Source organism: Rhamphochromis sp. 'chilingali' (genome assembly GCF_963969265.1).
Source record: "Rhamphochromis sp. 'chilingali' genome assembly, chromosome: 20".
NCBI classification, from domain to species: Eukaryota; Metazoa; Chordata; class Actinopteri; order Cichliformes; family Cichlidae; genus Rhamphochromis; species Rhamphochromis sp. 'chilingali'.
The window spans coordinates 28,514,697-28,526,927 of NC_137947.1; the positions used below are offsets into that span (position 1 = coordinate 28,514,697).

Sequence of the window (12,231 nt, forward strand, 5' to 3'; positions counted from 1 at the left end):
ATGACCTGAATCTCATCACCAGCTGTGATCCTTTCACATGAAATTCAGGTCAGTTTGATACACTTGCTCTCTGCACAAGTTAGAAGTTTATGGTGAAATCGCTGAGCACACAGTATAAGTGGTCACAAAGGGACTTCTCCGCTAAAAACAGCTGAGAGAAGCTGTCTGTACATGCCTGAACAGACTTTGAACTGAATTACAGCCAAATTTTAATCAGGCAGGGTTTTTGACGTTTATTAACCTGCTGGTAAAATCTATATTCTCCACTAATTATTAAGAGTCATTTATGACCGTTTATGAGCTCTGTAGATGTTCCTGTTCCATCATCTGCTGACTGCTAACTTTGCCTGACTGTTTGTTTTGCAGGAAGGACAGTGTGCAGTGGATTTATCAGAGCTTGTATTATTAAATAGTTACATATTCCTGCTGAAAACAGCTTTTTGGTGAGGGCAGTGAGATCGAACCTTGCAGCAAATAAGCTGTAAACCCCAAAACTGCAAGATCAAAGATACTCACAAAGCTGCACAGTTAGTAATAATTTGGAGTCCTTTTTTGTATTACACACCTGAACACAGAATACCCTTAGCTTTTATGTATTAGTATAATTTAGCCAATAAATGCATTTTTGGCAAATTTTGTCCGTGCCTTTTTGTAGCTGGGGAAGACATTTGGATACAAATAACTCACTGCAGTGTTGAGACTCACCTTGTTAAACACCAGGTGTCTACACACATATGTAACTGCTGTAACCAATATCTCAAGTTGAAACAGTGTTATTCTCTTCATCACACTGTGGCAGAGTAATATCTTGCTTTAGATGTTTCGGTTTGAGGATTATCGTCTTTTGGCTTGCTGCATGGTTTTTCTGAGCCCTCGGGGAACGCAGATGCAAATCTTGGCTTTGTTTTTCAAAAGCACCGCGTGGCTCTAAAGAACATCTTTGTGTCTTTAAAGCCTTCAGAGTGAGATGGAGTTATAAATCAGGCAGACAGTTTGGGGAATTAGGCCTCCGTTGTGTCAGTCCGGTTTTAATGTTGCTGTCATATCTGTCTTTGAATCGACTCAGATGCATCCAAATGTGTCCAACCAATGCACCGAGAGCTTAGGTGGAAAGAAAGAGGTTAGTTTCTTATTTGAAAGCATCTTTTCTCAGCTGTAGATATTTTGCACTTTAAATCAACACTGATTGATCTCTGAAATAAAAGGACAGACTGTAGGATTACACATCTTTTACTGTTTCCAGCTGGTTTTGAAATGTACGATACATAGATAATAACTATTTGAGTAATAAAGTGTACCAGTGATTGCTAGAATGAATTCGGTGGGGGTTGTTATGCTGTCTCCAATTTGTCTCGGGGCAATTGTTCTAGAAAAAATTACCATTTTGCTGCAGTTTTATTAGCGATCATTCCCCGCGGTTACCCTTTCTCATGATAAGTTTCTGTGAAGGCGCGAGTGTGTGCGTGTGTGAAAAACTTCTGTCGAAAATGAGTAACAAAATTGGATTTTGACATTATGGTTGAATTTACTCAGCCTTGAAAAACTAAACAGCCAGTGTTGGATTTTGCTGAAAAGAATTAAGAGCTTCTTTGAGTAACCAGAAAATTTGCTATTTTTTTCATCAAAGACACAAGAAATAATAGAAAGACAATCATATGGATAACAGACTTTCAGCCTCACTGGGTAATGCTGTGGGTAATAACGTGTCCTTTACAAGGCATGCATTTTGTTTTGACATAAGCAGCACACATATACAGTGTGCATGAATATCCTTGGTGGCCTAATTACTGGATATCAAGGTCATTCTGCATGATGTCCAGGGCCAAAAAGGTCCACATTCACAACACTTCTTCTAGATTTGCTGGGGGAATATCAGGAGACAGCTGGCGGTCAGGAAAATGCAGAAAGATGGTGGGTTTTCCCTGTTTTCCTCCAAAACATGTGCAGTTTTTGTTTTACTGGCGAAGTTTGCTGTAGTTGCAGATAGCCAAAGATTTCAGTGATCAGTGACACTGAAAAAAAGCTACAAGAATTAAGTTTCTAAATGGAAGAAAGAAAAATAATTAAAATAAATGTAAAGGAACCCCTATACCCGATTACTTACAGTACAGCACATGGTGCATTATTTTTGACTTGGAAATACAATAACTCTCTCTCTCCACCCTCTCTCTCGCTATCTCTGTATAGATTTAGGTAAGGAAAGTAGTGTAGGTATGCATGCCATCGGGATAATTATTGTAAAAGGAAAATATTTCTACTGTGCGCAAAATGTCTTTCTTCATTCTTCCTTCTTTCATTGTTCGTCTCGAACATGCGCTTCAGGTGTAGAAACGCGCTGAGATAGTCGGTGTTGCAGACGAATGTCACCGGCTTTGTCTCTGCTGCATGCCGTTTAAAGGGAACTGCCCCTTTAACCGCGTGGCCGTACTGCTCATGCTCGGGGCTTTGTGCTGGAGTTTCCCCCTGTCAGAAACTAGCTGTGTGGACTGAAGAGCGAGAGCAGCAGGCAGGAGAAAGAAGCAGAAGAAGCGACGATCCGGGGGGAGCTGCGGCTGTCGCATCCTCGGAGGAGGACAAACCCGGGCAGAGGGGAGGGCGCGTCTTTGTCTGGGAACACATCCAGCAGGAGAGAAGCGCACGGTCATCTGAGCTCCGTGGTTTGATTTTATCTCCTGGATTACAGCTTTTCCCCGCTGAGAGAGCATCATCCGGTCACGATCGCTTGTATTCATTGGAAACTGCACACTGGAAGTTATCTGGAAGAGTTGCTTGGACGCGCGTAAGGGGGCTTTCGATGTGAAAGTGGATGAATACGAGAGGAAATGCGTTCACGGGCTTTTTAACGTCGGAGCAGTTTCCATCAAAGTTTCACCTCTTTGTCCCGTCCCGCAGCTTCTCTCGTGCAGCTCGGCATGTTCTGACAGCGTAACTGCTGTTTTCCTGCGCCTTTCCCACAGGCGTCACAGGTAAGCTGCTTGAGCCAAGTGACACCTCAGCTCATGACAACACATCACCTCACAGCCTAACGTGACGGCTCGCTTTCTCTCAGCTTGCAGCCTCCGAAAAAACAAGTCTACCCGCGTCCATCATGGTCCTTGTTAGCGGGACACGTCTGCTCACCTGGACCAGGTCTTCACAGAGCAGGTCCCGGGAAGTGTTGAAAATATACCTGGGAATACTGATGATGCTTCATCTCGTGGTCCACGCGGAAGCCTCCTCGGTGTCCAAGTCTTGTGATAAAAGCTGTTTTTCAGGGAAGTGTATTAACGGGACCTGCGTGTGTGACCACGGCTGGGTCGGGGATCAATGCCAGCACTGTCAGGGAAGATTCAAGTAAGTTGGTCGACAGCTTGCGTGAATTTACAGTTCAAATCGTACCTGTTGTACTGTTTCTCATATCACTGTTGTGGTGATCAAAGGCCAAAACATGCAGGGTCTAAACTCTGCTAATGGTTACTACATCTTCTTTTCTTTGTAATATTAGTTAACTAATCTCACTCTTCGGGGATTAAGTGTAAAATGTTCACCTGCGTTTAAACCCAAGCACTGTGGATGATACTTGGCTCTATTGTCAGAGTGTATGAGGGTAAATTAATGCCACAGCAAAACAAAGACTGAGCACCCTGATATTATGCATTCATATTTTATGTAAAAAATTGGTAGAAGTTGGTAGACAGGAATATTAAATGTAATCTACAATAGTAAGTCATGGTTATGCATGAGTGTAATGTACTGCACAGCTTTGTTTGGTTTGGTTGGCTACATGAGTGTAAACATATTTCTAAAAGGAGGACATTAAGTTTTAAAGCCCAGAAATCAGACTGGTCACTGCTTTAGAGCTGCTGGCACGAGTCTCATACAGCTGGCATCAACCAAGTGATTCAGTGATGCCTTGCCTGTGATGTTTTCTGAGACAAATTTGATTTGGTTGCAAAGCTGAATTTTGAGTGAGTTTGAGTAGTAAGTGAAAAAGTAAGAAGCGACCATACTTCTTGAGAAAACTTAAAGCTGACTTAAGACGTTAAGTTCTGATTAACGTCTCCAGAGAGTCTGAACGGGTTCTGCTAAAATATTTATAAAGACACAAGCCTGACCCGAAAAAAAGGAAGAGAAGAAAAGAATAGGCATTGTTTTGTAGAAGCACTAATTAGTACAAACCACTGTCACCTGCTCAGCCACAGGCAGGAGAAGATGGTACAACCACAGAATACAGTGCTAGTGTGTACTCTAGAAAGGATTGCAGCAACAGTTAAGTTTAATAATACATCCGAGTGGGGACATACGTGTCTGCGTGCAAAAAGACAGTATGCAATAATTTCAATAATAATTTCAAATATGGTTCATACGGACCACATGTTTTTTTTTTTTTTTTTTGTGTCACTTGCCCAGAACTGGCACCAGAGTAGGTCCCTGGTACACCTGTCTCAGCGGGCTGACTTGATCATTTGATCTCTTCATCTTCATACATGTTCTGAATTGTTCTTAGTCTGGTTTCATTGGGAAACCGTTACAGGAGAAAAGGTGGAGATTCAGAGAGGGTAAAGAAATTCCAGCCCCACAACTCATTCAGTATTATATATAGATATGAAAACATCCCTTCTGAGAAGTTTAGGTGTAGAAACATAATCTGTACCACTGTATTTCATAGCACATTATCTTTTAATGCATTAACGATGTAGTAGTAGACTGCAACTGATTTTTTTTAATTTTAATCTTTTGATCTTATGCTGCATCTATGTTCAGCAAAAAGTTTTTAAAGGTACAGGCAATGGCACATGCATATTTTGTCATTAAAATCCCTTTTAGTATTGCACGTAATGAAACCTCTAATAAGTGGAGCCAAGTGAAGAATGACACTTGGAAGGGAAATTACACAGCAAAGAGCAGATACTGGGGGGAAAAGTCAGTCCACCCACTGCCTGTTCAACTGGTTTATTCCCTCTTGACTTTTATAGCAATATGGAAGCCCCACATCACATATGCATGATGATAAAAGTGAAACATTTTATATGAAAACAATGTGTTTGCTGTTCATAAAAGCACACTAGTATAGTCACTGATGTCTAGGTCAGGTTAGGCAGGAATTGCTCTGCAAAATGCTTCCAGCTACAGAACATTATTCTGATAAGCCTTCCTGGGGAGTTTGTGTACGTGACAAAGAGGCAACTTAATCAAATGTTAGATTAAAAGTCTTCTATAAAGGAGGTGTTTCATGCTTGACTTAGAAAAACTGCTTTAGGTATCATAAAAAAACAAACAAACTTGGAACAGATATCCCCCTCTCTCTGCCTGGAGAGCAGCTTAAATGGTCAGATCCCCTCTCCCTCCTTGCTCTGTGGCAATATTCACCCCTCATATCGTCCTGAAGGAACAAGCATACCTTGTCACGGTCACCTGCAGCCTGCTCTGTTGAGTATGGATGAAGAAATGGCAGGATATCAGTCTGGTATTTTCTCTCTAGAGGACAGTATCGATTCCTCAATCAATACGAATGTTGCAAGAGCACTGGGCAAGACAAAACTGCAGGGATGAGCTTTTCTTCTTAGCGTCCGCTTGATATCATTCACTAATACAGAGTGCTTCTTATATACAAGCAATGGGAAATGATGGGAGTGCTCGATTAAAAAGGTAGAACAGCTGTGCCATCAAATTGCCCAATGAAGTGAAAGCGTATCATTGATGATAGTTCTGAGCTATCAGTCTACAGCATGTTTAACCCTTACATGACCACTTTACAAGTATACAACTAATAAGGGCTTGCTAAGCAGAGGCTTACGGTGTCAGGAGGTCCCTGCAGCAGATTGCATCTGTTTGGACTGTTTACATTTCTTGTTTGAATGTTTATCAGCTTGCTACAAAGGTCACTAAAAGACAAGAAAGGGACTCAAATGAGTACAGAGAGACTGACATGACCATAAAGAAAGAAATAATGATTGTAGAGAGACACGAGCTCACTACAAAAGGGTGCAAAAAAGCAAATAGATGAAAATAATAAATGACCACAAAGAGATAGTAAAAACGATACAAAGAAAAGACAGCTAAAGTGACCACCAACAAAGAGAACAGTTTACAAAAAAAGAGCAAACACAAATAGCATAAATTGGGATTTTCAGGCAATAAAGACACAGATGAAAATGGCCCACCCGCTATATCCTAAATGACCGTAGACCACAGGGAGACCTAAATAACCACAAGGAAAGACAGATTTATCGCACGGAGATCCTAACTCATGAAAAATATGAAAGAAATGCAAAGAGATGAAAATGATGGATGTTTTTTTTCATTAGGAAGAAGCCGTGAAGCGAGACTTTTAAACACGGCACGTCTTAAATGAAGGTGGTGGCATTAACCGATAAACACACTGAAGATGGTGATTTAATGGCATAGGAGGTCGTTACATATAATGGGGACACAACTATGTGGGAAGTGACATGCGGGGAAAAATTGCCTGCATCTCGGGCTTTATACGACATTTATTCTACTGCCAAGTGGCGATTAAAAAGTGCCTACTGTGGCTCTCTTTATCCTGTTGCAGGTATGGGCTTAATTAGAGTTGCTTCGCATGACTGACAGTTCAAAAATAATCCTTATCTATGTTTGACCCTAAGTTCATCCACTGTATGAAACAAGCTGTTCTTTGCTCCTTTCCCACTCTCTTTTAGTCAACTTTGGCTGCCCCTTGCAAACAAAGTTTAAATGGCAGGTGAATAGCTTACAGTCAGTGATATAACCACATTAGGGATATCCTCTCTCACTGATCTTATACAGAGGCTAGAGTAGAATAAAAATTGTCTGAACACTGAGCTCAGACATTTGGCATCAACTTGCACATATCCTAAAATAATTATATGAAACTTCAGCCATGTTTGATAGAAGCATCCACCAGTGTAGCAGGTTATGCATGACAGAAAACAGGAGAGAACAAAATAAGATCCTTTCATGATACACATCTGATGTCAGAAAAGGATTAAAATGACCATGAAGTCTTGATGTTACTGGAGCGGTGGGGGAGTGGGGTACATTTACAGGCCTATGCCTGGGCGCCACTGACTCAGGCTGCTCAAGATGTGACTGTTGAGTGACCTTTGACAACAAGTTTCTAAACATAATAATCTTCCCATCCTACTTGTATTAATGTCTAAAATAAAAGTGGATGGATGGATTTCAAAACCTTCCTTTGACCACTAGAAGCAAGCCTCATTGTCATGCACTGTAATTAGCCCTGTGTATATATTTTACACATTGTACCTTAAAAATGGACCGATCCAGCACAATGGAACCTACTGTTTAGACTGTAGCTATTTTGTTCTGTGTGTTTTTTGGAGTCAGAAGTATTTAAAGGATGGAGTGCTAATTGGAGTGGAGTGCAGCAAATGCTGCATCTGTAAAGCATATGGGTGCATATGGGTACACCTGCCAATTAGTGGGAAATAACAGATAATTAGTATCCCAGAGTTTCACTCTGAGACTGGAGCACAGACGTCATATTGTCACATACTTCCAAGGGATCCAGTTTAGTTATGGAGATGAAGTCTAGCAGACAGCTACATACTTGCCAGGACTCTAACTTTAAACCTCACCAGTATCCAAATGAAAGAGTTTAGTTCTTATGAATAGGGAAAAATGTATCAGGGTGTAAAAATGTTTATTTCAACAGTTATTTTAACATGGAAAAATAACTATTGAAACATTTTAACGTGGGAATCTATGGAAATTTAAAGTGGCTATTTGAGGAACTGCAGTTTTCAGTATTTCGACATTATCTTCATTTTCCAGCCTTGGAGGTTTTGCATGGAAATATAAAAAGATACCTTAAAAAAAGACTTCTAATTTTAATTTGTAAAGTGAAAATGTGTCTTTATGTTAAAGTTTTCATTTCTAAATCATCTAATAAGGGAGCAGAAAGACACTGGAGGTTGCTTCTTGGTATTATGAACAAGCTGTTGATAAGTTTCCTTGTAAACTACCTGTATTACAGGAATGCTCTCTCCAAACCGCTGTATTATCTAATGAAATTCACTGTTTCATCAGCTGCATCTAATAGTGAGGACAGACTGAAGGGATCTGTGCTGGTCTGCTTTGAAAATGCTCTATAAAGCTAAAGCTTTACTGGCCATTGGATTGCAGTTGGATGAGACACACACACACACACACACACACACACACACACACACACACACACACATACACACACACACACACACACACACACACACACACACACACACACACACACACACACACACACACACACACTGTACTGTGCCACATAGATAGATCCAATAAAGGAGAAATAGGGAGACAGCTCTGCTTGTCTATTGATTTAAGGCATGTGTGTTCTGTTTGGTCTTATTGGTTCACAGTATCACTCTTTGTTTTCAAAAGGTATTTTCTCTCTTTATTTTTTTCTGCTCTCCTGTTGTTTTTCTTTTGATACAAACTAGATAGCATCTTTTTCCCCACCTACAGCACACAAAAGCATACTTAAAGAAGTCATCAGCCATCAAAACGCTTAACTTTAAAATCCAATTTTCTTTGATGAAATGGTTTTTATAACATTTCACAGCACTACAGTTTCCAGTATATTTTAAGTTTGTGAAGCTTTATAACATCTTTAAACACATTGTGTTTTCTTTTGTGTTGGTTTGCAGTAATCTATTTCTGTCAGAGCTTTCTATCACAGTGAAAGAACTCATCAAAGATCTATCCAAGTCAACATGGTAAAATTGTTGGCCAATCCTTAAGCTCTTATTTTGAAAGTTCAGTTCAAAGTTCACTAACAACCTAATAGGTCCAGTCGCCACCCTCTAGTAATTTCCTACAGCTTGATCAGATTGCTCTTCTTGTGGTTCTCAGTGACATTCTGCTGTCTTGAATCTGTGATCTTCATGTCGTACTCATTCTTGTTCTGCTCTGGAGATCGGCTGTAAACTGGAGGGTGACTCAAAACACAACCCACAATAGTTGGAGAGCTGGTGCTACTACACTGAGTTCAAAGAGGCACCCAAGCAGAATGGGGAAATACTGCTCAGCTGCTCTCCAAGGTAAAAGAAACTATGTTTAACATCCATTTTCACAAGTGCTGGATCTAAGGTGTAGTGGTTTAGAAATGTTTGCCTTACATTAAAAAAAGATTCCTGGTTTGAGACCCAAACCAGCCTCTGAGGGTCACAAGCTAGTGCACTCTCAGTGTCTCTCCCAAGCCTGGGTAAACTGGAGGGTTGGGGCAAGCAGGGTATTTGGCATAAATGGTTACAGTCCCCATTGGGAAATAAAGCCACAGCTGAAAGTACTTATCTTTCACAAGTTGTCCTTGTGTCCTTCTGTTAAACTGAAACATACTCTTTCTTTTTATTTCTGTGTTGGCCTGTATCTACTGTTCGGTGTGGGTATTGCTATTTATGTATTTACTTGGTTGACATCAGCTGCAGGACTGCATGCTTGCCTTGTACTATCCCTCCTCCCCACGCTCCTGCTGGACTGTGTACACCTTGCCTTGCATATCAGTTTATGTTAGCTGCTCTCTTGCACTTGCTCACTTTCTCTTTTATGCACTCTTGAAGCTCAGCTGGGGAAGCGTTGACACACTGTCCTCTAACATATTTGGTAATTAATTAACAAAATTATTTTTTACAGAGGTAGCAGATCCCTGGTCAGACACTGGTAACGATCACACTACAGACAGACTCCTACGGTGCATGATTTGCTTAACTGTGCAGTTATCACACTAGTTGAACAAACTGATCTTTGGGGGACAACTGTGCCCAGAAACATTATAGAAATCGCTAAAGAACTACAAAATAGTCTCTTCTAGTAAATGCAGAGGTCGTCATCCTCCTTATGTTAACTTTGGAAGCACTTCGTGTAGTTTAGCACCAAACCTCAATATCTCCATAACTTCAAATAAAGTATAAGAATAAAGGTTAGCAGACCCATCCATCCACACCAGGAAACTCTTGCTTACGTTAACACAGTTCAGAAAAGTAGCCCTACAAACAAACAACCACATTGTATTCGATAATACCATAGTTTTGAAAACAACTTAAATTTCGGTGATGAAAGCCGAGTGTACGATGTCCAAATCAAGCGCTTTGCTTGTGTATTCATCTTTCATAGCTCCTGTCAGCAACCTTTCTATTGGAAACATTTGAAAAACAACCCATGCTTATTTTTGTAATGTTTTCAGCACTGTTCAAATGGCAAATTGAAGAGTCTCCTTAAGTCAAGTGCACAATCAGTATGAGTAAATCATAAATCACAAAGGAGAACTATGCAGCAATGAAAGAGTACTCTCAATAGAAGGATTTCTTCAAACTAAATATGTTACCTGTTTGTCCTCAATTAACCTCATGGTTAGAAGGAAGAGGCGGTGAAACACTTGTAGACCTGCGTAACAGTGGCATCTGGCAGTTTCACCAGCAAACTGTCTGATGCAGCACATCAAAGTAAATCTTCTTGCCCAAGGTTTTGCTAGAATAAACTGCTGCATTAATCTTGCTTTGTCTCTTGAAAGTTAAGTGAAAAATGAATTCACACTGATCAAACATTTTCAAGCCATTATCTCCCAACAGAGATGTAACAGGGAGGTCTGAAAGGAGATGCTGATGGTACTAATTGATAGAGAGGAGGGGAAAAAAAACATAATGCTGCTGCTGTTGAGCCAGATGGAGCGAACTCAGTCAGTTTATCAGGCTTGGTGTGATAAGTACAGCATGCTTCGCTCCAAATTTAGACAGCAGCCGATCAGATGACAATACAATATTGCAGTTATATTTAGTGAAAATATACATGCAGAAAATGCTATTTTTATTTCTATAAAAATGATTATAGCTTTAGATTAAAACCCTCCACTTCATGTCTGATTTAATCTGTCAACTAATACTGTGAGCGCAGTTTTGATATTATAGTGGCACCAAAATCCTATTACGTGATGCTGGAGTCCATTATGGTCCCCGTTCAGCTCTGCACATCACATCTGTGTGCAGCAGTATGAATATCATGAATATCATTTCCCTTGTTGGTTTAGAAGTTTGGCCTAACAGAGTTAAATCCATAGAAGTGATAAATGAGAATTTAAATCATGATCATGGGAATTTGTTCAGTCTGAACATGACATGAAATCTTGTTGCCAAATCGGAACAACGTAGGATCTGTTGCCAAAAATAACTGTTAACTGTTTGAAGATACTTTACCTTCTAATAAGTTGATGACTCATTCTTCTGTATAGAGTAAGTTGGATTCAGGACACATCCATTGCAAAAGTAAAATATGTACCTTAGCAAAAAACAGTCTTTTATTTAATATGAATTAATCAGCAAACATTGACCTATACTAACTTTGAAAATAAATCTCCACCACAGTAGAAAAGCTGAAAAATTAAGGGATTCTACATACCATATGTAGAAATGTGTCCACCACTCATGGGGTGGTTGTAGCTCAGGCGGTAGAGCAGGTCTTCCACTGATTGGAAGGTTGGTGGTTCGATTCCTGGCTTCCCCCTAGTCTGCGTGCCAAATATCCTTGGGCAATATACTAACCCCTTGTTGCTCTCCGATGCATCCATCGGAGTGTAAATGTGTGACTGTTAGATAGACAGAACAGATTAGAAAAAGTGATTGAGTGAATGAATTAGTTGTATAAAGAGCTTTGAGTGCTCAGAGTAGAAAAGTGCTATATAAGACCTAGTCCATTTACTATTTACTTATATTGGGAGATAAAAAAAAAATGAGATAAATGTAGCCACTATCATGTGACTTATTATTTTGTGATTTTAAAATTATGAATATTATTGTTATTTTTATTATTATTAGTAGTAGTAGTAGTGGTAGTAGTAGTAATTGGTATCAGAGCAATCATCTTGAGTTATTAGCTAATGCTAGCTTGGCTAGCAAGGTGTATCCATGGACTGATGACGTAGCTCGAGTACTGACTCCTTGGTCTGTCAGTACAGCTGAGTGCAGAAAAGTCATTGCTGTAAAACCACAAATGTGGTTGAGAGTTCCAGTTTATAAAATTAGCTGAGGTGATGCCTGGCAGACAGTTAGTGGCTAAAGCTACTCATGACAGGAACTGTCTACCATTCAAAAGCAGCCTTATCCTTATTAACTCTTTTTCACCCAAGTATCAGACAGACTGCCTGGACCTATGTTGTAATTTTGGCTGTAAAATTTCAAGATAATTCTCATCTTTTCTGAACCATTTCAGTTTTCTCTCTAGCCCAAAACGGTTGAG

At 40.0% G+C, this 12,231-nt stretch overlaps 1 protein-coding gene across 1 annotated transcript in view; it reads left to right on the top strand.

Moving 5' to 3' along the window:
- Window positions 1–2,144: 2,144 nt before the first annotated feature.
- The window catches only part of atrnl1a (attractin-like 1a), a 341,974-nt gene continuing 331,887 nt past the window's right edge, over window positions 2,145–12,231 (top strand). Inside the window, exons 1-2 of the mRNA XM_080869803.1 lie at window positions 2,145–2,966; window positions 3,050–3,333. Coding sequence (XP_080725929.1) covers window positions 3,089–3,333 — 245 coding nt within the window. The 5' untranslated portion in view covers window positions 2,145–2,966; window positions 3,050–3,088. The remainder of the gene's footprint in view (window positions 2,967–3,049; window positions 3,334–12,231) is intronic.